This window comes from Hylobates moloch, unplaced genomic scaffold (genome assembly GCF_009828535.3).
Source record: "Hylobates moloch isolate HMO894 unplaced genomic scaffold, HMol_V3 SCAFFOLD_3, whole genome shotgun sequence".
In the NCBI taxonomy this organism is placed as follows: domain Eukaryota; kingdom Metazoa; phylum Chordata; class Mammalia; order Primates; family Hylobatidae; genus Hylobates; species Hylobates moloch.
Window position 1 is genome coordinate 157898075 of NW_026652278.1, and position 25860 is coordinate 157923934.

At 41.7% G+C, this 25860-nt stretch overlaps 1 protein-coding gene across 3 annotated transcripts in view; it reads right to left on the minus strand.

Moving 5' to 3' along the window:
• Nucleotides 1-24313, minus strand: part of SH3RF1 (SH3 domain containing ring finger 1) — a 187888-nt gene extending 163575 nt beyond the window's left edge. For all 3 annotated transcript variants that reach the window (XR_009212944.1, XM_032148888.2, XM_032148887.2), the window contains exons 1-2: nucleotides 24199-24313; nucleotides 22158-22645 (exon numbers count right to left, since the gene is read on the minus strand). Coding sequence is in view for 2 of the 3 variants with exons in the window: in XM_032148888.2 (XP_032004779.1) it covers nucleotides 22158-22550 (393 nt within the window). In the remaining variant the exon portion in view is untranslated. The remainder of the gene's footprint in view (nucleotides 1-22157; nucleotides 22646-24198) is intronic.
• Between the last annotated feature and the right edge of the window lie 1547 nt (nucleotides 24314-25860).

Sequence of the window (25860 nt, forward strand, 5' to 3'; positions counted from 1 at the left end):
GTTTGGAATCCTTTGTTCCCCACTTCCCACAAATCAGATTACCAAGGAGCAAATTTAATTTTTCAACTTTTATTTTAAGAAAGACACAAACTTACATTAACTGGGTCTGATCCACTAATGTAAGTCATTTAACTAGCAATTATTTCATTCTGAAATTAAAATCCCATTCGAATTTTTTCATCTATAAAATAATTCCCTGGTAAATATGACAATCTTGCAAGACTGCTATAGAAAGAAAAACTTGAATAATCTCATAGCTCTTCATCTAAAAGAGGAAGGGGGAAGCAATAAAGTTCCATTTTGCAGGAAAATTAGAAATGTACACTATTAAAGCTACCTTTTACCACGTGCTTTACTCTCCACTGATTGTTCTACCATAAATCAAAAGTAGTTAAGGCATTAAAGGAGGACTTCAAGGGGCTATTTAGCAGAGTAAGACATGATGTGCTCACTGGGAAAAGGATAATGACTGAGGACAAAAGTTCAGACACTGAAACTGGAGATGGGGCCAGAAGAGGACAGTGGAGAGGTTCAAGAAGAGGCAAACCAAAAGGGAAGAGGTGGGGAAAAGAGCAAAAGTGAGCTTGATAGGTTTAGACAAGAGATTGCAGTGGTAAACAGGAGAGGCAGACACACTCGCTGAAGGATCTTCTCCCAAATAAATATTTACTGAGAGAGTGAATAGTGGACGGCATCCACAGCAACATTAGAGCTATGCACCTGGTCCAGGAGAGAGTGATGAACATGTGATAAGTGAAGGAAGCCACAGAGCTGCAGGCAGGCCTGGTAACATGAGGCACGTATGAAGGTGTGAGCTAGAGCCTGGAGAAGATGCAGACTCCAGACTACCATGATCTGTGTCTGAGAGTCTGGAATCTAGAGAGGTGAACAAAGTAGCATCACTTGCTAAATGGTAATAACACATATAGGGTGGGGGATAGGAGTATACAACTATATGGGCCAGAGAGAATAGGATTACTGTTCTGAAGACAATAAACGGGTTGTGGGCCTTGCGATCTGAGTCTGAGGCATCATGACATTCCTGCACACGATAGAAACTGTGGAGCTAACAATGGGAATAGAAATAGGAAAAGGGCTAATATCCAGAATCTCCAAGGAACTTAAACAAATTTACAAGAAAAAAACAACCCCATCAAAAAGTGGGTGAAGGATATGAACAGACACTGCTCAAAAGAACACATTTATGCAGCCAACAAACATGAAAAAAAGCTCATCATCACTGATCATTAGAGAAATGCAAACCAAAGCCACAAGGAGATACGCCATGCCAGTTAGAATGGCGATCATTAAAAAGTCTGGAAACAACAGATGCTGGCAAGGATGCAGAGAAATAGAAATGCTTTTACACTGTTGGTGGGAGTGTAAATTAGTTCAACCACTGTGGAAGACAGTGTGGCACTTCCTCAAGGATCTAGAGCCAGAAATACCATTTGACCCAGCAATCCCATTACTGGATATATACCCAAAGGATTACAAATAATTCTACTATAAAGACACATGCACACGTATGTTTACTGCAGCACTATTTACAATAGCAAAGACTCGGAACCAACCCAAATGCCCATCAATGATAGACTGGATAAAGAAAATGTGGCACATATGCATCATGGAATACTATGCAGCCATAAAAAAAGAATGAGTTCATGTCCTTTGCAGGGACATGGATGAAGCTGAAACCATCATTCTCGGCAAACTAACACAGGAACAGAAAACCAAACACCCCATGTTCTCACTCATAAGTGGGAGTTGAATAATGAAAACACATGGATACAGGGAGGGGAACATCACAAACCAGGGCCTGTTGTGGGGTTGGGGACAAGGAAAGGGAGAGCATTAGGACAAATACCTAATGCATGCCAGGCTCAAAATCTAGATGACGGGTTGACAGGTGCAGCAAACCACCACGGCACATGTATACTTATGTAACAAACCTGCACATTCTGTACATGTATCCCAGAACTTAAAGTGAAATATTAAAAAATTTTTAAAAAGTAATAGGAAAAGGGGAAACATCCACGTGGGCAGTCCAGTTTCCCAATCTGGAACTTGGAGCCATTCACCTGGTGGGTGTCTGTGACTATTCGGACACAGACAACAAAGACTACTCCAGATTGAAGTGCACTGCTTACTTTCAGTGACCTCATAGAACTACTCAACATTGTTTCTGGTGATTCCTGTGCTATGGTTTGAATGGGTCCACTCCAAAACTCAGGTGTTGCCAATGTGATGGTATTAAGAAGTAGGGCCTTTAAGAGGCAATTAGGCCTGGGCACGGTGGCTCACGCCTGTAATCCCAGCACTTTGGGAGGCCTAGGCGGGCGGATCACGAGGTCAGGAGATCGAGACCATTCTGGCTAACTCGATGAAACCCTGCCTCTACTAAAAAATACAAAAAAATTAGCCAGGCATGGTGGCGGGCACCTGTAGTCCCAGCTACTCAGGAGGCTGAGGCAGGAGAATGGTGTGAACCTGGGAGGCGGCACTTGCAGTGAGCTGAGATCGTGCCACTGCACTCCAGCCTGGGTGACAGAGCAAGACTCCATCTCAAAAAAAAAAAAAAGAGGCAATTAGGCCATGAGGGCTGCTCCCTTGTGAATGGGATTAAGCCCCATATAAAAGAGGCTTCACCCACCATTAGGTTAGCTTGCCCATATGCCCTCTGCCATGTGAGGACACAGTGTTCTTTCCCTCCAGAGAAAGCATCTTGGAGGCAGAGAGTTGCCCTCACCAGATAACTGAACTCACCAGCACCTTGATCTTGGACTTCCCAGTCTCTAGAACTGTGAGAAATAAATTTGGGGTTTATTTGTTTTTATAAATTTCCCAGTCTCTAGTTACAGCAGCAGAAATGGACTAAGACACTCCACTGGAGATATAAGGGTATTCTCTAATTCTATGTGGAAAGCAGATTACGTACCAGTGCATGTTAAAGCACACAATTATCTGCTGGTTAAAAAAACATACAAGGATCCAATCCCCTCATTGGACACACACAGAGCAACAGTAGGAAGGATACATTTCCAGCAAGCTGTGACTCTTTAAGTAAATACGTGGGAGGAAGCAAGTGCAGATTAAAGTACAGTAATTGTGAGGCATATGACTGCAGTCATGTTTATGAGTGACTACACGGAGAGATTTCAATGAATTGTACATATAACCCATATAGCAATGATTATATTAGAAAAAGGAAATTCATCTCTGACATTAATCATCAGGCTCCAGACACTCAACAGAATCGGCCCAGAATATGGTTGTATTATTTTGCAAAGGAAAAAAAATGATTATCTGAAGGCTAATTTGAATCCACACTATATCAAATGAGGAAATATGCTCAAGTCACGACACAGCCAAGATTAATAGGTGTTTCCACCCACTCCTTAAACAGTTTTAGGTACAAAAAACAATGTCACTTCTCTTCCTAAGAATATGTTAAGCATAGAAATTTGCAGAAATGCATAAAAAAGCATTCCTTTCCATGCTCTCATTTTCTGGTGTTCTGGGTAGTTTTAAAAGTATGAACACTGAAGTATACCAATGCTGTCAGTTCTAAAGGATTTGTATTCATTTCTGGGAGCTAAAAACAGAGATGCTGCTATGGTTTGGAATCACACTCCTCATCTCTTGGGTTAAAAAAAAAAACTTGTGGCAAGATTATTTTTTAAATCATTCCACATTTATCTTCATAAAACAATACAAAGTGAATTGCCAAATAAGCACATATGACACTTTAATGTACTCATCTATTAAAACTGTTTCAACTTAAACATCTGAATGAATAACAATCATTTTCCTATTTGCAATATTTTTCAACGTGAGGTGTGCTCAGTAACATCAACATCCATCAAGTATAACTCATTCACTGATTTATTTGTTAAGTTAACAAATTATTATTGAGAACCTACTATGTACTAGGCAGTGTTCTAGCTGCTGGGGATACAGACAGGAATAAATTTAATCAAAGTCCTGGTTCTCATGGAGCCTACTGTCTATTGTGGGGTAGTGGGGGTAGGGGTAGGGGAATTATACAAATAAATGTATAATGTGATTTTAGATAGACAAAAATAAAGCAGTGCAAGGCTAGAAGACTCATAGTAGAGTGAGGGGTGGAGCTTTTTTTGGATATGGTGGTCACAGAAGACCCTTATAAGGAAGTAACATTTGAAAAGAGACCAAACTGAAGGAAAGGAGCAAGCCATATTGAGATCTGGGTAAAAGCTGACCTTCCTTCCGGGCAGGGCAAAGACCAGGTGCAAAGGCCCTAGGCCTTGGTGGTTTGATAAACAGCAAGAAAGTCTGTATGGCTGGAGCAGAATACTTAAGCTGAGGAGATAAGGTGGAGGAAAAGGGCAGGACTCAGTTATGTGGCTGAAGTCTAATGGACCATTATATAACACAGTTTTGAGCAAGAGTGACATGTCACACTAACTGAGGTTCAAGGGATCTACTATGGGAGACACAAGTGGATAGAAAGTTAGTTAGGAGACTATGTCAATACATAAAGCTTTATCTGATATCCTCAAAATGCTTTCACCCTTTAGGTTTTACAGGGAGGTTGGAAGGTAGGAAGCTACTTTTTAAATTTTGTTACATCTAAACGAACAGACATAAAGACATGTATACACTCTGTAACACACATTCCTCTCAGTGACTTTGTTAGTCAGAATAATTGAAGAGTATTGTTTCAAATAATCTCAGTCAAGCAGCCTTAAAATCGTGCACAAAACAAGACAACCATCCTCATCCCTTTTATAACTACATGAAAGTCATGTAAGAGTGAATAGTTCTTTTGTCCTTAAACAGGCTATCTGAAAAACAGAAGCATACTGTCTTTTATTGTCAATTCATGGTTCACAAAGCCTCTGAGATTGGCTTTCATCCTTCAAAAGCTTTTAATGGACAGGTACATTTAAGCCTTATTTTACGGATTGTGAGAAATGGAATGCAATGGGAGCGGTCCCCATCTCCTTTTTATGAAAGGAGGAAGATACCAGCAATGCAGAGTGACCTCACCTATAAGGAATATCAGTGACATGGAACAAAGGTGGCTTCCTTTGTAAGGAAACTCAATCTGTTTCAGAAAACTGCTTCATTACTTTTGAATGATTTAGGGCTGCGCAGTCTACTAGAAACAATTCCATTCTTTAACCTTTATTAACAAAACTGTGATATCATTCTTCCTTCAACCATTAAAGAAAAGCCTTGCATATTCATCAATCAAAACTATATTTTATTCGGCTCACCTTTGACCATACATGTGTTTGTGCCAAGTAAGTGTATTTTTCAGTTGAAGCCTATAAAAGATAGGTGGTGTGCCTACAAGAGTGAGGACTCTGGTATGTTGTGCAGAGACTCAAGAACCACGTGAGATGTGTTAGGTAAAGGCAATTCACTCTTGTTTCAGGTTGCACTTAAGAGGGCCTGTGTTTTCACATTTTATAGCATGTTGAGTTTTCCAGCTTATGAATTGTATCACAGCTTACTTTTTCAAACAGTGATATCAATGCAAAACAGGTTCTTTGAGAACAGAATGAATTCATTCATGGCTAACCCAGATGCAACAAACAGCACACGGAGTTGCTAAAATATTACTTCTCTCTTTCAAGATTATAAAATATCTTGTTACATATTTTTCCCCAAGGTAATGTGTCAAAAATTTACTTTCTGGAGTCAGATATACAATATTCCATAGGATCAGCTCTTAAAATGTTTTCATGACCATTGAAAAGGGCTATGAAAATTGCTACTATTCTCATTCTAAAGCTACTGATAGATAAGACAGTTGTGATCTAATTACTCTCTACCATCTGGCACCTGGGTACCAATAATTAGCAACTCTGCCTGATTGCCAGGTAACAGTCAACTGACCAGGAAAGTTGGTTTTAAGTATCAAACTGTGAATCAATTTTTGCCTCAATCTATCTTTAACCAACCTATTCTATTTTTTGGCTTAATATCCCAGTATGTCTAGTAATGCTGCCAAGAAACGATGACCTTCAGTTCAGGGACAGAGAATAAATACGTGCTGATGGACTGATGTATTCATAAGCAAAACACAGGCTCTTTTTTCATACATTCTAAATTTCAACATATATCGCTGAACATAAGGCATGTTAAATAAATCCTAAACTGGCAACAACCCACAGTAACAGGCAAGATGGGTGGATTATAGCAAAGGGGAAGTTAAACAAAAATATGACTCTAGCTAGTTGTTAATGATAAACACCCTCTGCCCAAATACTGACCTGATACCATGAAACCGGATGGAGAAAAAAGCCCTAGGGGTGGGAGGTGGGGGCGACTGAGAAATTTACATATCAGGTTAATGTGAAAAATAAACTTGCCTCTCAAGGAAAAGTTTGGATCGCAAAGAAGGAACTTAAATAAACCTAGTAACACATGAGAATTTACATAATAAATATTCACATAGAATTCCCACTTCTTACACACAAAGCTCTTCATTCATAGCATACCTAGAAACCACAGCGTGGCACATTTCTAAAGTTACCAAGCCTTCCTAGCATGTTGCTCCTCAAAATCTGCCATTCTTTTTAATCCATAAGGAAATGTTAGGTAGACCTAGTGTTACTTATTTGTAGGTATCAGATAGCTTAGTCTCCTGAGAGAAGTAATAACTCAAGGTACTTCCATGTATATAGTTAAATTGTTGATACATTAACAATCACAGAGAATCCAGCCTTGCAGCTTTCTGAGCTAGAGAGCCCATGGGCTTTTGTCATGTTTCATATCACAGCTGGCTGGCTTATGATTTGAGACTTGGAAAGGATCCCTTGGGACTAATTTATTCTTCTAACTGCCCTTTTCTTCCCTCTTTCCGCTTCATTCTCAAGAATTTTAATTTAATTTTGAATGTGCATGTTGCCTCTTATAGGATTTAAAATGTAGAGATGCTATTGCTAACCACATTACCTGTGCTTCCTACCATCCACAGGATTACCTACCTCTGGAATTACTTAGTATACAGATGATCTGCATCAAAAGAAGCCATTATACATGTAACATTTTGCATTCTAAAAGATTTGCAAGCAGAGAAATTATAAGGTGTTTGGTAAAGATCAACATGACAGTTGGGCAGCCAATTCCTATTAGATCAATTTCATTTTCCTCTATGTCAGAATGATGTGCCTGGGGGATAGGAGATAACATATCACATATTTTAACTTCCATAAGGCTTTTGACTCAACTCAGCAGAACACTCTTTCTAATAAACTAGGAAAACATGATTTCTAGACCACCATGGTGGGTGCAACCAAAATGTTTTAAGGGCTGCTCTCAAGAGAATTGTTATTCAATATCCAATTACAGTCAAGTTTCATAAGGGTTTACCTAGCCTTTGAGTACTACGTCATTGCTGACTTAAATAGTGGGAAAATGAATGTGATTAAGCTTGCCAAAATATACGTGTGGTTAGACACTCAAACTTACAAGGATGTGAATGTGTTCTGATGGACCTTGGAATTCTGGAATGTGAATAGTCATCTATCAGTTCCATCAAGAAGTATTTACTGAACTGACCTTCTACTACCTTTTCCATAGTCATGAAGAGAAAAGAGGTATAAAATTCAAAAGAGCTCCTGATCTCAAGTTCCTTATAACTTGGTACAGGAGACAACACTAAAGCCCAATTAATTAGAGAACAATAGCAGATGGGGGCAGAGAATATTCAAAATAAATGTAATAAAAAAGTATATATGTGTTTAAGATCAGGTATCCATATGATCACAAATATGTATTAAAGCAATTGCATTTTGGATTGGCATTTTTCAATTCCTGTTGATAGTAGCCAATTGCTGACACTACCATAATGATTACAGGAACAAGTTTAATCCAGAGGGTAGTAAAAACTAACCACTCAAGAGATGGGGGAAACTGAATTTATCTAAGGAAAAGAGAAAATCTGACATCTAGGCAAAGCATGAACCAGCAACGTAGTGAGTTATTTTTAAAGGTATATAACATGAGGATGTAAAAACAAGGAGCAGGAGGGTCCCATGACAGCCCTTCCACAACTCGAAGCCCCATTCAGAACTTTGTCACCACACTAAGAGCTCTTCTGGACCTGAACCAAGCACAGCAAACAGGGGTTGGACAGCACCCAAAGGAGAGTGACTAAAATGATTAAAATGTTAGGATATGGGTCCTATGAGGACATGTAAAGGTTATTCAGCCCAGATAAAAAGAGAGGAGGTCAGGGCTGCACTATAGCCTGCAAGGTCAGGAAGAAGAGGTACAGGGGAGCACTTCTTTTCCATTAAGGATGGGATGAGCGGAATGAGAGTACATTGCAAGGACAGGAATTTATATTTTAACAGAAAAAAAGAACCTCCCGGCTAGGAAGATAGTAAGGCACTGGAATAAGTTTGTATCAACAAGCTTTTGAAACATCCTTTTAAAGAGACTTTCTAAAAACACAGTAGATGACCATTTTCATAAAATGTTCACCCAGTGTCCTTTCTTACCCTATAAAATCAGTACGTGAATATTTTAACTATAAATAGAAACTCCATTAAAAAATATATAAACATTGAAATTTGAAGCATAGCAAGACTCTTCACTGTTGCAGCATTTGCAAAATGCATCAGAAAAGTATATAAATGCATTTGTTTATATCTGTTTATATATGTCACAATTTTTTAAAAGGGAAATCAGCTGCTCTAGATATGAGCTATTAAAAAATAACCAAAACATGGAAAAACTGACCAGTAATAACTACTTAAGCCATAATCTTAATGGTATGGAAGTGAGGGAAAGGGTGGGCAAGGTTGGGAAGGGTAAGCAAAAATCAGCCACAAAGGAATAAAACACTACACACATGTGCATATGCATGGATACACACACACACACACACACACACACACACACACACACACAGTCCAGATAGATTGACTGATCCACCCGTCCATCCATCCATCCAACAGCGCATTAAAACATCCATGTTTTAATAATGGGCATAATAATCTTTCCTAACATTACTTTTTTTTTCCTTTTTGAGTCAAGAGTCTCGTTCTGTTGCCCAGGCTGGAGTGCAGTGGCGTGATCATGGCTCACTGGAGCCTCGACCTCCCGGATTCAAGCGTTCCTCCCCCCTCAGCTTCTGAAGTTGCTGAGAGAGCAGGCGCAAGCCACCATGCCCAGCTCATTTTTTGTTTTTGGTAGAGATGGGGTTTCGCTATGTTGCCCAGGCTGGTCTCAAATTCCTAGGCTCAAGCAATCCTCCCGCCTCAGCCATCCAAAGTTCTGAGACTATAGGCGTGAGCCACCATGCCTGGTCTCCTTAAATTTTAAAAATTAAGACTGCACTACAAAGCACATCTAGTTCCATTACAGAAAGTCTTAGGAGTCTAAGTCTTCAGTATTATGCTAAAGAAATAACTAAATTGAATTTTTTTTAATTACTCGAGCTATTATTTTCCCCAATCACAGGGAAGGAGGCAGAGAAGGAAGGAAGGGAGGGAGGCAGGAAGGGAAAGAGAAAGGGAGGAAGGGAGGAAGAAAAGGAGGAAGGGAGGGAGGAAGGAAGGGAGGGAGAAATAGAGGGAAGGAGGGAGGGAGGGAGGGACAACGAAAACAGTCACAGACGTCTAACACACTATAATGAATTCCGCTGGCTGGATATCTTATCACAGGATAAGAGAACAGGAAGAGATACTATAGATAATGTTGCTCACCATTTCCTTTTACAGCTGAGGCCCAGAGAAGCTGACTGACCCAACCAGTGTCACACTATAGTGGTAAAACCAGAACTATCTTCTGTAGTCACTAATTTATGAACAGTTTGGGTATCTGAAGTTTAAGCCAGCTGTTTGAAACAGAACAAAATGTTCTATGGTATTAACATATAAGTGTTAATTAATTAAATTACCAGACTACATACACACCAATAGTCTGTTTTGTTTGTTTCTTTCCTTCTTTCTTTGTTTTAGAGACAAGGTCTCATTCTGTCACCCAGGCTGGAGTACAGTGACAAGATCACAGCTCACTGCAGCCTCAAACTCCTGGGCTCAAGCGATCCTCCAGCCTCAGCCTCCTGAGGAGGTGGGACTACAGGTGCATGCCACCATGCCCAGCTAACTAAAAAAAAAAAAAATTAGAAGGGGGATGGGGGTCCCACTATGTTGCTCAGGCTGGTCTCAAACTCCTGGCCACAACTGATCCTCCCACCTTGGCCTCCCAAAGCACTGGGATTACAGATGTGAGCCAATCCACTTGCCCCGGAGTTTATTTTACAATATAACTGTGATATGGTATTAAAAGTTCTAATTTCTAGAAAGAGGGAAAACTGAAGATACTAATGTTTATTAAGCATGTACTAGGTCTTGGGCATTTGAGATTCCTTATCTCATGTAATCCTCGCAAACTTGGAAAGCAGCTCTTCATCATTCTACAAATGAAGAAATTCGGTAAGGAAGTAACTTGCCCAAGAGCCACACAGATAACAAGGAACAGAGGAAGTTCTGCTTGATAATAAATCTCCTGCTTTTCCTACTACCAGACATTTTCTGTCCAGCAGGAATCTCAGAGCACACAAAAAGGAACATTCAAAGGAAGAAATTAATTCCTCTGCATTTCCTCTGAACACTTTTGAAAAGTTCTGTATTCTCTGGCATCTCCCCTATGCTTAATGAATCCTGTTTTCTATATCCTGTGCTCATTCACACTGCTCTCAGCTAGGATAAACTTATGGCCCTGTTCACCCCAGACAGTCCTGACTTACTCTTGTTGACTCTGCAAAATTATCAACAACATCCTTTTCACTCTCAAAAATGTCCCAAGGTAGAGGATAAACTACATGGTCACTCTGCCTAAACCCCTCACTACAGCTTCCCCCATCCAGGCTTGCCTGACCTCAAAGAAGCTCAGTTACCTGCCTCCCCGCTCTTTCAGCATAATAAATGCCCTATCCATCAAAGTAGGGGTTCTCACGTCAGTAACAACTGAGAAAAGAAATATGGTTAGGTAATTCTAAATATGGTTCTAAAGTGCAGGACATTTTAATATGCAGATAATCTCTAATTATTGGAATTTCAAGCAGTGTAACATCTTTAGATGAAGATAATAATCTGGCAGAACAGAGGTGGATAATTCTAGCAGATGAGATATAGCAAGCAAATCAGCCCCATTTAGAGCTTAATCCAAAGTCGGGCTCCCTAAACTGTCCTTGCTCTTCTGCTCTACCTCACTTCTAAATCTAACAGTTCACCTGAAGGCTCCTGTGGCAGGCCCGGTGTGGGCTTCTAAGGGAACATTAAAGGCAGATTACTGGTGTCAATGGGCAAATGTGAGAGCCACATGTCACCTCAATGCACCAAGATCATATCCAGGTGCCAATCTGAGTTTGTTCTAAATGTTCAATATCAAAGTTGGCTTTTGCTAGGGTAATTATTTTTTAAATTTCAGGGCTACAAAAGAACTCAGATATCAGAAAAGCCTCATTTTATAAAAGAGAAAACTATGTCCTACAGAAGGGAAAACACTGGCCTCAAATCACATAGCCAGGACTAGAAAGTAGGTCTCCTCATTCTTTCCACCATATAGGTGATTCTCAGCTTCCATACATCATATATTTTCATGCTTCATATATGGAGACCCAATACTTTTCTGCTGCCAGATTTGAACTTTCTTGGAACAGCTGCTATGTAAACATTTCAAGCTGTCACACTTTGGGGCCTTTAACCAACACTTCAGCTTCAGCAACATCCCAGGCTTTGTACAACAGTGTTAACACTTCCAGTGTCTTCTTAATATTTCAGATTTGTTTTACAAAAATGAGTAGAGAAAAGAAAAATAAAAGTGCTACTATAGTACCGTTAAGACAGGAACGAAAATAATAAGATCTACCAAAAATGGCAAAAATATTTAGCCTCATAGACTTCAACTGTGGCAGAAAAAAAGCATATGAAATGCTGAAAAATAATTCATCACTGTGCATAAAACACAAGTTCAATAATGGGGAAAAAACTGTTCAAAGATTTTGAAAAAAACTGAAATAATAGAGATTAGTAAACTAAATGTCACTCTGGATAAGGTGGGCAAATGAAAACTTAAGGTTTGAAATCTAGTTTTATTAAATAATGTTTATTCTATGTGTTTAATGTTTTTAAAAACTTTTAAAGTTTTTTAAGGATATTTAAAAACTAAGCAGTTATATAATTAGGAATGTAAGAATATTTTTTAGCTCTACAAGAATTGAATCTCCTTATAACATATCTAATGTTCAGCTTTTCAACATTACTGCTCACGTTTCCAGGAACCTTATACAAATGCTAGGGATATTTGTATCCCACACTGACACTCTTACTTACATTGCTACTGTATTATTTTGGGGGTACTTCACATAAATTAAAACTAGATATGAAGCATCCTATAGCTAACTTTAGCTTGCTTTCTGTATAAATGTTCATTGCCTGGGACCCCTCATTACATATTAAAATAATGAAAATTCACTCCTGTTCATTCATTCCTGAATTGATAAGCAGGAAAACTATAGTGTTTCAAAAGGATTTTTCTGGCAAAATAATAATAATAATAATAATAATTTCCTTAATCCTTAAGGAATTTATTTCCTTAGGCTAACAGAAAAATGTTCAACATTGACAGCCCTTGCCTTTCTGCACTATGTAACTTAAAAATTCATTTGCACATCCTCCTACTGCTCACTTTTTTCATGTTTCACAACACAAATAATCTACTATTTAACTGCTCTGTCAGCCATCTGAAATGGCACCTCCATTCCCTTCCCAGCTACCCCGAAAGAGCCCACTCACACATCTATCTTTAAAATGGCTGTGTTTACAGCCACCCATATGTCACCACTCATGAAGCAACTGCTACCATCCTCTTGACTAGGCATTGGCAGACATATACGCGACAAAAGGATTGCAGAGCCATGAAAAAGGGTGCCTGGGGCTCTGAATTTTTCTTTTTAAGGTTACTACCTTCAGAAGAAACTAAAAATTAAAATTTGTAAAAGAGCAGAAGATACATGTACTCTTTATAATAAAAGCTTTGGGAGGGTGAGGGAGTTGAAGTTTCTAAATGAGGGAGCCTTACCAGCAAGGCAGCCTCCACACATAATATTTCCATCATACGTACACCTCACTATACTATGTTGCTATGTAAATGAGGCTTGCCTGCTATCTGAGTTCCTCACTATCCATACTATGTCGCTATGTGTAGTATTTCTATCACAAGTACATCTCACTATAATATTTGTGCTAGGTTGCTACAGGATTGTGGATCCTTAGGAAGAATCCTGCCACAGCATGAACTACAAAGTCATTTGCCTTTTGACCTTAAATTTTTAAAGTCTTTTTACATATTGTCTTGGGTTTGCTTAAACTACATTAAGCAATATACTAGAGAGGGGATAGATTAATAAATGGAGTGAGCGTCTGACCAGAGTGGAAAAAGGCAGGCATTCTTCCCAACAGAGTGAGTTAAGGAATGGAGGTGTGCAAAGGAGAGCTGGGGGCTCATGGAATGCTGAGAAAAGACCACAGGCAACAGAAAAATAGTCAGGGGCTTGAACTGACATACTGCCCCTACTCACATGCCTTTTTTGAGCCTCTGATTCTATTCTTTCGCTTTTCTGAGACCAGAGACTAATTATGGGGCAAAACAAAGCATTCTGAGAAGACAACCCAGAGAAGCAGTTTTAGGAAGGCAATGGAGAAGGAATGCTTTCCTGCTCCCCCTGTCTGTTCTACCGTCTCCCCACTGTGCCTCTTTTAGCCACTTGGAAAGAACAGACCACAGTTGCAGGCCAGGGCAGTGCAAGGAGCTGCAAGGCAGAGAAGTTAACACTCGACACAGGTTCTATAGCAGCTGATGCAAAAGCCAGGGATGAAGTGCTAAAGCCAGAGAGCCAGGGTAGAGGTGGAACTTTTCAAAGAACCTCAAGAACAAGACGGACCTCCAGCTAAAACAAAACTAGATTTTATCTCTTTCCTCCCTTTCCTTTGGATTTTCCTTTTCCCTGCCCAGCCAGCAATAACAGAATAATTTCTCTCTTTCAGTCACCCAAAAGAGAAATATAAATAAATAAATAAGGACTGGAGCAATAGTGATAATAAATGAAGGAAACTGGGACAGGTAGGGGATCGGGGTTGCCAAAGAGATCTCCATCAGGCTACTTTTCACACTCGGGAAACCAGCATAACTGAGTTCATGTCTGTATTTTATGTAGCTCTACAGCCAAACACTACATCCACTTTATAATCTTTTCTGTATCTTTTCAGTAACTTTGATTTTCATCATCCCAAATAGAAATGAAATTAAATATACAGCTAAGGATCCCTAGAGAGGTTGGTACTCACTTCACTCACTTATTCACTCATTTATTCAACAAACCTCTTGTGAGTGTGTACTCTGTGCCAGACACTACAAAGGGCTCTGAGAAGTCAAAGATGAACCAAACTCAGCCCCCTCACCACCCCCATTCCCACAACCACTCTGCATGGAGCTTAGGTACCTATGGCTCCGCATCTTTGAGCTGAAGAAATGAAGCCCAGAGAAATCCCACAGCCAGCCCATGGCAGTGTTGGAACCAGAGGCCACCACTTCTGACCTCCAAACCATACTCTTCCCCGTACATCAAGCTAAGGAGAGTCTGCTTTCCTGGTCCACTGTCATTGTAAAGGAGCTTTATTTGTCCTCTTTTTGTCAAAACATAATAGGAAGCAAGGACAGTGAGGAAAGAATAACCTCTGCCAGTTGCAACTGAGAAAAGATTCCCCTGCTAAAAGCAACATGAGGTCCCAGGGAAAATGTTTGTCACTTAAGTCAACTGCAGGTAAGGGAAGGAAGCATTTGGGATCAGAAATTGGACACGTTATTTAAAGTCTTTCAGCCACCCCTCCTGCATCCATGAAATAAGAATAATAATGTATAGTGAGCCGTAAACACACCAACTGCACTCCAACCTGGGCAGGAGTGAGACCGTCTCAAAAAAAAAAGAACACATAATAGCTTCTTATAGATCAATGTGAGTAGATATGGAAGCTATCCAACTTTTATCATTAAATTAAAAACCTCAAATTGCAGAACTGCATATACAATGTGATTCCATTTCTATTCAATTTTTTGTCTGAAAGAAAACACAAAAAAACCTCGTGACAGTGGTTACCCCTAGAGATTAGGAACAGAGGAGCAGAGATATTAGAAACCTTGATTTTCTCCTTTACATCGTCTTCTACTATTACATTTCTTACCATGAGCATGTATTATTTTAAATTTTTAAAATAGAATACTCATAGTATTTTTCTTACACTGAGTATTTTTTAAACAGAAAGAAAAATGCTATGAGAAAAATACTATGAAGAAAAATTCTATGAGTAAAAATACTGTGAGAAAAATACTATGAAAAATTCAATGAATGGTACACATAATTAGTACACTTTTCTATATGTATATTATACATCAATAAAGAGTTTTTTCAAAAACTGGAGTAGGTCTATGTGCTTAAACATGAAAAGATTTCATAGATATAGTAAATGAATTAGCAAATCATTGAATATCCAGAGCATGAAATTCTAGTTCTACAAAAAATAAAGAAACTATATGCATACACATATAAATACATATGAAAAGAACTGCAAGTATATACACACTTAATAACATATTCTTCTATATTGTTGAATTTTTTTTACAACCAGAATGCTTTTACATACATTTTGAAATCTACATTCTTTTTCACTTTTAAAATGATAACACTTAGGCTGGGTGCCGTGGCTCACGCCTGTAATCCCAGCACTTTGGGAGGCTAAGGTGGGTGGATCACTTGAGGTCAGGAGTTGGAGACCAGCCTGGCCAACATGGCGAAATCCTACCTCTACCAAAAGTACAAAAATTAGCCAGTCATGGTGGTAGGCGCCTGTAATCCCAGCTACTTGAGAGGCTGAGGTGGGAGAATGGCTTGAACCCAGGAGGCAGAGGTTGCAGTGAGCCTGGTTGCAGAGTGAGACTCCATCTCAAAAAAATAAATAAATAAAATAACACTTGACCCCAGAAAGCTGTTGTGAGGTTTACATGATTATGGTTACATGACACTTTATGTGATATAAAAAAGAATCATTACTTTTTTAAAAAAATTATCAATTAGTATGCACCACAGACCCCCTTTCCCATACCTGCCTTCTACCCCATTCAAGATCTCATCTCTGAGCCTCACCATCAAGCCTAGCTCAGGAATGAAGTAAAGGTCAGGGATGGGGCAGACATGAAGCCTGGAGTAAGGATCAAGGATGGATAAAATAAGAGGTCAAGAATGCAACAAACATGGTTTAGCCAAAACAAACAAGCCAACAAACAAAACCCACCTTTTCCATTTCAATTCAATCACTCTGAAACACACAGAAACATTTCCCTCATCCAAACCACCACATTAAATGTCTTGCTTGGGTCCGGTATAAGTTAATACACATCCTCATCCCCATCTGTGCGGAGACAATTCCTTTGTCAGTCAGTGTTTGCAGTGAACCTTACACGCCAGGGAAGCATGTCCCAACCACTCTGGTCCACACTTGGTATTCTTTGACCATGCACTTAATCCAAGGACCACGAACTACAAAAAAGAACCCCATCATAGATAGAGACTTATTCTATATCTTATACCACCCCCGATGCTTCACTATCTGCTGCCTTATTTGTTGTTTCTTGTGTGTGTTACCTCCCCCAAACGTAAACTTTTTCAAAGAAACATGCATTAATGTCATCTTTGACCTAGTATAGATTATTGAACATAACTGGACCCGAAAGAAGCTCACTACAGGTGCTTGTTCATAGATGGATGTCAAAGATGTCCCATGGCACAGTTCACAGCTGGCAGTTGCTTTCCACACCAAACATGGAGCAACTCAGTTGTCCTAACTTTCTCCCACTACTTCCTTCAATTCTTTCTGCCAATGCCATTCCTTGGAATAAAGCCTAGAATGCCTTACTAGGGTGCTACTTAGTTCTGGAAAGCACCAAGTAAGGATCTGTATCTGGTTTGTCCATCATTACCTATCCCTGGAGTAATGCCTTAGGTACTATTGGGTCCTGGAAAGCACTCTCTCCAGACTCCAGCTACAGATCAATCCAACTTGTCAGAGATAAGAAAGTAGTAGTTTTCCCCTCTCAATGTTTCCTTCATTTCCTCCAGAACTTTCTGTGCATCTGGTATATTGTCACATAAACTTCAACTTCCCTATAACATGCCTGTATATTTTACGAAATTATGCCAGGCAATGTGGGTAGTTGAGGGGGTAGGGAGGGGCTGAACAACTTCTCAAAGGTATTCCACGACAGAACACAGAAGGCTGGACCACTGCCAGTTTCTGGGGAAACCAGGACTGAAGGGATTGACAGTGGACCAAGAGGCCACTCAAGGGGCTGACCTTTAGGAGTATGTCTACAGTCAGAGTACAGGTCGGCTAGGGCTACCACATCCAAGTGCACAGACTGGGTGGCTTAAACAACAAAAATGTATTTCCTCACTGTTTTGGAGGCTGGAAGTTCAAGATCAAGGTGTCAGTGGGGTTGGCTTCCTTTGAAGACAACTCTCCTTGGTTGGTAAGTGGCATCTTCTCCATGTGTCTTCACATGGTCTTCCCTGTGTGTCTGTATCCTCATCTGCTCTTCTTATAAGAACACCGGTCTTACTGGATTAGGGCCCATGCATGTGACCTCATGTTACCTTAATCCCCTCTTTAAAGGTCCTATCCCCAAATATGGCCACATTGTGAGGTACTAGGAGTTACAACTTCAACGTAGCAATGTAGGGGGACATAATTCAGCCCCTAACAGTCAGCAGTAGGGAAAGAGGGAGAAAGGAGGTATGACTGTGCTATGGAGAAATGAAGGCAGACACAGCATTTACAGGGGAAAATAAATTTCATCTGTGTTCCCTCATATCTAGAATTCCCTACCTTTCTTTCCCGGTCTCTCCATTCTTTGACACAAGCTCCAATCCCATATCTGTTCTGCAGCCCTGCTAATCGTCTCAGTCCCAATGGTCCCTCTTTCTTATCCCAAACGCAGAGCACTTCCTATCTATCCTACCCATCTGACCCTTCACCCTACGTGGTCCTCGGGGCAGTTCTTGATGCCTTCTACATTATCAAATTTGAGGCCTCATCTTACACCGTCCCTGTGGCTTGCCTAGTTCACACTTACCTTCTGTCAGTTCTTCCTAGGAGGCATACCCCTTCCTGTGTAGGTCAGTGCCTTTGAAATATTCTTCCCCTCTGCTCCTTCCCTGCCCAGCCCCCATTCCCTAATTAATATCATTTCACCCTTTAGATCTCAGCTCAGATGCCTCTTCCTCAGGAAGCTTTGGAAGATCACACAAACAATTCACCCTCACACTAAATGCAGGTCTTTCTTCTATCCTCTCCCCTGGCTTTGTGTCTTAGAACTTACTTAATTACATGCCTGCATTTTTATTATTTTATTAATGTGTCTCTCCCACAAGATGGACTATACATTCAAAACCTAATGTGTCTCTCCCACAGATGGACTACACATTCAAAAGCTAAGAATGGTGTGTCTACCATTACCTATCCAGCAGCTAGTGTAGTGCCTAGCACCTAATGAGTGCTTAAGAAGTATTTATTAAATAAAGCAACGAATAAACTAAGTATAAATTAGTATAAATCAGGGGGTCTCACGTGATCTACTTTTTGGATGAATAAATTTGCTGTGAAGTAGAGGCATCATGAAATCATTAAGTAATGATATCTAAACAGAAACATGCACAGATATTAAGAGAACTTAATGTTAAGAGATACTAAGAGAACTTAAAAGAATTTTTTTTTTTTTTTGAGATGGAGTTTCGCTCTTTTTGGCCAGACTGGAGTGCAAGGGTGCAATCTCGACTCACTGTAACCTCTGCCTCCTGAGTTCAAGTGATTCTCCAGCCTCGGCCTCCCCAGTAGCTGGGGTTATAGGCATGCGCCACCACACCCGGCTAATTTTGTATTTTTAGTAGAGATGGGGTTTCACCATGTTGGCCACGGTGGTCTGGAACTCCTGACCTCAAGTGATCCACCCACCTCCTCGGCCTCTCAAACTGTTGGGATTATAGGCGTGAGCTACCACACCTGGCCAGCTTAAGAGAATATTAAAGAGAAGTTAATATCTATGCATGTGTCTGTTTAGATATCATTACTTAATGATTCCTTAAATCACTGGAACTGTGCATAGAAAGCAGAAACTATTAGGTCTAAATTCTATAGGAACTACTTAAAAACCACGCTTTCCTTTATCTAATTTACATATATGCATTTTAACTTCTGCAGCTACATTGCTTAGGCCATTGACAGGTATCAGCAGTGTCACTCTCCCTATGGCTCATTCCACGGCTTTACTTTGGCCTAAAACCAACAGGAATTCTTTACTTAGAGGTAAAAAACTGACGGATTCCCATGGTGATTCCAATCCCACACTCTCCTTTTCTCCTTCAAATTAGGCAGGAAACACTAAAATTTTGGGAACAAGATGTGCGTCACACAATGGAAATGTTCAAACCTGTTGATAATATTCAATATACTTTGGCTAAATGCATGAGGAAGCCACATGGTCACAGCCTAACCGAACAGAGCATAACTAATAAACTGAAGCAACATTCCACGTTATCACTTTCAGCTTTGCACAACATATGGAAACAGGCTCACTGCACCGCTTGGTTGTGTCAGAACACTTAAGGGAGGAGGATGCACATTTGGGATTTATTACAGTCACTCACCTAAGGGAAGTGTCCAAAGAAGTGCCTTACAATATCCATGTGGCTTCATGTTACAGAATTCTTACTCTTAAAAGGAGTCTTTTCTGGAAATGTATTGATCTTTCAGGTGTTTGAACTACATGTATGGCCCTGACTGTTCTGAATATTTGAAAGCAAAAGGTACTAGTAACTTATTGAGAAACCTTTTTTTAAAAAACGTCGGGGGGAGGGCAGGGGATGGGGGAGGGGTAACAGAGGGAGGGGTCTTGCTATGTTGTCTAAGCTAGACTTGAACTCCTGGGCTCAAGTGATCTTCCCGCCCCAGCCTCTGGAGTAGCTAGGACTACAGATGCAAGTAGCTAGGGGCTAGAGGCGAGTGCCACAGTACCTGGCTCGAAAAACTATTTTAAACTAGAAGAAAGGCTGTTCTTTTTCTAAGTATTGCATCAATTGCATCAACTCAGACTACTGAATAGGTTTGTTTTTGTCCTCCATCCTCCCCTACCAAAGTAACAGACATATTTCCTGTTCCATCCACCTCAACTATTTTATCCCAGTTATAAGGCTCAAGTTTAGTTGAGTTTCTTGGCAAGTAATTTTTCTCATGCTAAAGAATAAACATGGAGTAAATTAGGAAAAGCATATAAACCAGAAAAATAATACTAACATGATCAAAACCTCCAAACAATTTACCTAATAAGTTCAATTTTGGGAACTTAGCAGTTCAGATAAATGAGAATTACATAGTCAATTTCCATGTTAACAAGAAAACTTAAAATTCAAAAGACATTGAGTGTTTGAGCCTCTCCTTAAATTCCTCTTTATCAGTGAACAAACATTCAATGCATTCCTCACAACAGGTAAGGCAGGGTCAACAACTAAGATACAGTATTCCAGGAAGCCATGCCTTCCCTAGTCTAATTAACAGGGAAACAAAACCTTTCCAAAGATGCAAATCTACACCTTTATGAAGCTAAACAGACCTACATCAGGTGTCTCAGAAATTACCAACTTGATCACTGGTTCTGGGATTAAAATATTCGAGTCCAAATAAGTAAACTCCATAAAATAAAGGAAATCTAAGAAAAGCACTGTAAGCAGATCAGTTCACAATATGTGGGCTCCAAACAAGGAAAAGAAAACCTCCCTATCCCAAAGTTCTCACTATCTTTAAATAAATAAATATGTCAAAAGAAACCTGACAGCCTTAATGATGAAACTGTTTTCTGATCAGGTTTTCTAGTGATTAAAATGGTCTATATACTTAAATACTTCCTATCATTTACAAAAGATGAGCCTGAGAAAGAAGTAGTACAACTATTCTGTTAAAACTGCCTGGTATCCACATCTGTGAATTATGGGATCTAATGCCATCCCAATGAGCAGTTCCTGTACTAAATGAAAGATGTCACTTTTGAGTGCTTACTGAGGACATTTGAAAAAAATATTCTCATCTAGATTAATTGTTCTTTAAAAGCAGATTTTACCAGTTAGGCCAATAATTTAGAATTCCTTCTTCTTACAAAAATGAAGTTGTTTTAATTACTGATGCTCTTGACTACTTTTTATTTTTGCAAAAATGAGAAAGCACATTTTATCAGGTATCCATCACCTGCAACATAATTTATATTTATTAGAAATACCTATATTTCTAATAAATATAGATTATTTATATATATTTCTAATAAATACAGAAATTTTGTGTGACAGTTGTGGTAGCTGTCCAAATAATTAGCTTCATCTAAAATTATTTCAGCCCAAACTCAAATCCCAAGAAAAATCATTTTGATGGAAATACTTCATTTCATTCACTATAAAGCCCAACATAAAGCTAGATGTTTTAGTGTAGTCCTAAGTGACATTTTGTTGCTACAGCAACGAAACTCTGCTACCTGTAGCCATGATTTGTTAAGAATTCCACCAACGAGTAAATTCTGTGCTGTGTATTCATAAAACCAACAGATTCTAAGCAACATAAAAATTAAGGCTTGATTTCCTATTTATGATTTACCCACACACATATTTATAACATATATACTACATATGTACTACATACATGTAATTATGACTCTCAGCCCCATCAAAATGATAAAATACCAAATTTCCATTTTAAAACGGGCACAGAACAAAAGCTGGTTTAGATTTCATTCACTAATTGCTACTTGTTGCCCAAAATTTATCTTAAAAGATAACAGAGACTATCTAGAGATAATTTTCAAAACAATAAAATTTATTATTTATATCCAATCTCATTCTAAAATGGGGGAAAAAAATATTCAGAGGTATAATCTATCTGTTTCAGTATGTGTGGTTTCCTAAGCAATGAGTTGACTTCGAAAACACCAAGCTAAAGAATAAAGAAAAAATGTGGACATCACCACCTTTATTCACCAAACTACCTCTGTAGGCTACTTACCCTCACTGGGGGGCTCCAGGCTTGCACCCGAGGCTGCTGTCCACCCTGGGAGCTCTGCAGATCTTTTGAGCTACAATTAGCCACAGTGCTGCTCTGAGACCTCAATGCATTTGTGCAGTTGGTCCCACTTCCCCCACCAGGACCAGGTTTCCAAGGCCTCTGTTTGATGCCATCCAGAAGTCTGACCAGCAAGATGTTACTGGGAAGCTCCTCGACACCAGAGCCAACGAGAGTCCTGCACTCGGGACATCTGAGTTCATTTCGAGAACCTACGATCCCCAGCAAACATCGCTTGCAAAACGTATGCTGGCAAGGCAAGACCTTCGCAGAAGCATCAAGGCGCTCTAGACACACAGGACACTCCAAAAGATCCAACAAGGCTGATTCATCCATCTTTATCTACTTTACTGAGAAAAAAGCTTCAGAAATGTTCATAGTTGTGTGCATCCCTTAAAATGACTCATGTAACATCCATTTCAGACTTTGCTCTAGAGTCATGGGGAAAAAGGGGAAAAGAGAACATGAGTGTTGTTATCTAGGGAAAAAGTTCACAAAGGAGCCAAGAATCAAAAAGTACCCAAAAGTACACTATTCCCTGTCTGAATAGTGTAGCTTTGCTTTGGAATGTGGGTTCCTAAACTCCAAAGTCAACAACTGAAAACAAAACAGGCTTTCTAAACAACGCAAAATTAACCCCTAAAGATATCTAGGGATTCACTGGGCAAAAACAAGACAGAGTATTATACATAATCCCCGCAGAAGGATTTATGAAGTGCAATAAGGAACATAATTTCTTAAGCTCTGAAAGTGATATCAGCTGCCTTAATAAAGTCTTCAACTCATAGGAGACGCTGACAGAGGCCATTGAAAGTTTCCTCTACCTGAAATTTACTTTTAAATCCAACTAAATTCCCTTTTTTAAGCCACTTTAGCGTTTAAGAAACCATGCCTCATGTGATCGCTCGTGGTAAATGATCCCAATATTAAATACATATGTTTCTTCGCTGTTCTTAAAAATAGAACTGTTTAATCTTGCCCAACCAAAAAGAGCTTAAGGTTGACAATTCTAAAAGACACAGATTTGCTTGAAAGCAGCTGAAACAGAAAAGCGCCCTTCAGGGCAGTAGTTGATAAACTCTGAAACACATTTCTGAACGGCCTGTCCTAATCCCATTCAGAAAAGCTGGCAAAATTATCACCAAAAGAATTCGACAACGGAATGTTGGACTGGAAACTGTGGGCATATGAAAATGAGGCCATTCAGGAAAAAGCAAGCCACTTACTGCGCCGCTCTCCCCCCACCGCCAAAATAAATGTAAATGTGAATGCCCAAGAGAAAGGGGGTAAAAAGATTTGGCTGGGAACATCAACAGCTGTTCTTGACAAAGTCGGAGCGGGGGAGCCCCAGGGCTGCGCCCCCGCTCCCACGGCGCCGAGCACAGGTACTCCCGAGCCCGCAGGGAGGCGCGGCGGCCGCTCGCCGCAGACACACCCCGGGGCCAGGTGTCGGCGGCACCCGGCAGGAGCCGGTCCCGGCCTGGGACTGCGGCCCGGCCGGTCCCGGCGTGGGGATCTCACCCTACAGCCTCCCTCATCTCCGCCTCCCTTTAGGTCAGGCCGGGGACACAAATCCCCCTACACGACTGCGGGAAGTTTTCAAGGACTTAAAAATAAATGCGCAGGCTTAAGTTGCGAAACTCAGCCCCACAGAGTGCCACGGGGAAGCAGCTTTCTAGCCCAGCCGAGATAAGGCGACAGTCCCCAGAGAGACCGCGCCATCCGGGAAGCAGGGGGTGCTGGGCTGCGCCCGGGGAGACCGCGGCACGGAGCCCTGGCAGCTTCCTGCCCGGAGAAGGCAGAGGCCGCGGGCTGCTCCGCTTCCGCAGGTCCTGATTCCCGGCCCACGGGGACCCGAGGGCGAGGGGAGGGAGAGACCGACCAAGGGCGGGGATGGGGGAATGCCGAGACCACCGCCTTCTCCGCGGCTAGGGGTCCGCCGACGCTGGGTCCCCGCCGGCCCCGCGCCGGCCGCGCGCCCTACCTCGCGCCTCGGCTCCTCCTCTTTGTTCGCGGCCCCGCAGCGGCGGCGGCGGCTGATGCAGATGCGGCCCCACCGCGCTCGCCGCTCGCAGTGTCTCTGACGCCGCGGCGGCACCGGGAGACTCCTCTCTGCTGCCCCCCTCACGCGCGCACACACACCACGCCGCCGCCGCCTCCCACTTTCCCAGCCAAGGAGGGCGGAGGAAGAGGAAGAGGAGGCCGGGCCGCAGCCGGCGCCCGGGGCGCAAGGGGGCGGCCCCGCGCCACAGCGCCTTCCCCGGGAGCGGGCGCGGCACCTCTCGGAGCCGCCCGCCGCCGCGCCGGCCTCCCGCGCTGAGGTGACCTGCGCCCAGTACCCCGCCGGAGCCCGGGGGCGGGATTGGGGCGGCGGCCTGAGGGGGCGCTGCAAGAGCCTAGAGGCTGGGGAGTGGGGCCCCCGGGGGACAACGAGGGGAAGGCTCGGGAACGGACGCCTTCTCCCTGAGGAGAACGCGCCTGAAAAATGGAGCCACCGGAGGGGGAGGCGGCGGGAGTGGAGGCTGGGGGAAGCAGGAAGAAGCCCCGGTGCAGCGTCCCGCCGCGTCCTCCTCCCCACGGCGGGGCTGGGCGCCCTGGACGGACCCTTCCTCCCCAGGCTGGGCGAGTCGCGGCGCGGGAGGGGCTGGGTCCGCGGAGGCGGCGGGAGCAGCCCTGGCGGGAACCGATCCCGCTGCGCTTTGCGTCTGGTTGCCCACCCCGGACACTTACTTGGTAGAGTCGGAGCGAAGTGTTGCCCCTTAGGGCCGAGAGCGGCGTGGTGAATCGATGGGGACAGTGCCGCGGCCACCTGTCCGCACCCAGCCATCAGTCACCCCAGGACCCAAACCGGATCAAGCCTGGAGGACCGCTGACCCCAAAGTCCAAGGCTAGGAAAACGGTCGTATGGGCTTCCAACCCAGCCTCGGGGGCTCTGTTATCCCTGCCCTAAGTGGGGAGAATTGAGTCTGACCTCAGATGGGCTGGCACCGCAAAGCACGCTGAGAGGCGCCTCTTTTATCTGAGCCTGGGCGGCTGCCATCCTCATCGCAGTAATCTTTGTTTTGGTTGCCCCAAGCACACACCTGTAAACGGAAGTGGAGTTTTGAAAAACATCTTGTCCAAAGGTTGTGATGTTTTTCAGTCTCGATTCAGTGGAGAAGCAAGTTAAAATTGTGTCATTGATCTAAAGTTGACATTGTTGTATTTGCATTTACCATCAGTTTACAAAAAGTTATCCCAAATACCCTTCCTCAAAGGTGGGCAGAAACTAGGTGGTTATAAGAAGAAAGGGTTACAACAGATGATGCAAGAAATCTCTGCCCGGCCACCAACTACGTTTATGATTTGATGAGGAGTCTCAGTTTATCCTCTAGTCTCCAGCTAGGGCCACAGCTAAACCATTTCAAGACATAAGGATCACATAAGCCTGAAAAAATTATAACAGCTAACAATGATCACTCACTGTAAATCAGGCACTGTGCTGAACATTTTTCATGCATCAATTCAATTCTCACAGCAACCCTCTATGTCATCTTTTCTCAGCCTTGTTCTAAATAGATTCATACGCTGAGTCATAATGTATGAACACCAAAAATAATAGCCCACTTCCCCTTCCATTAGAAGTGAGCAAATACATGGGCATTTG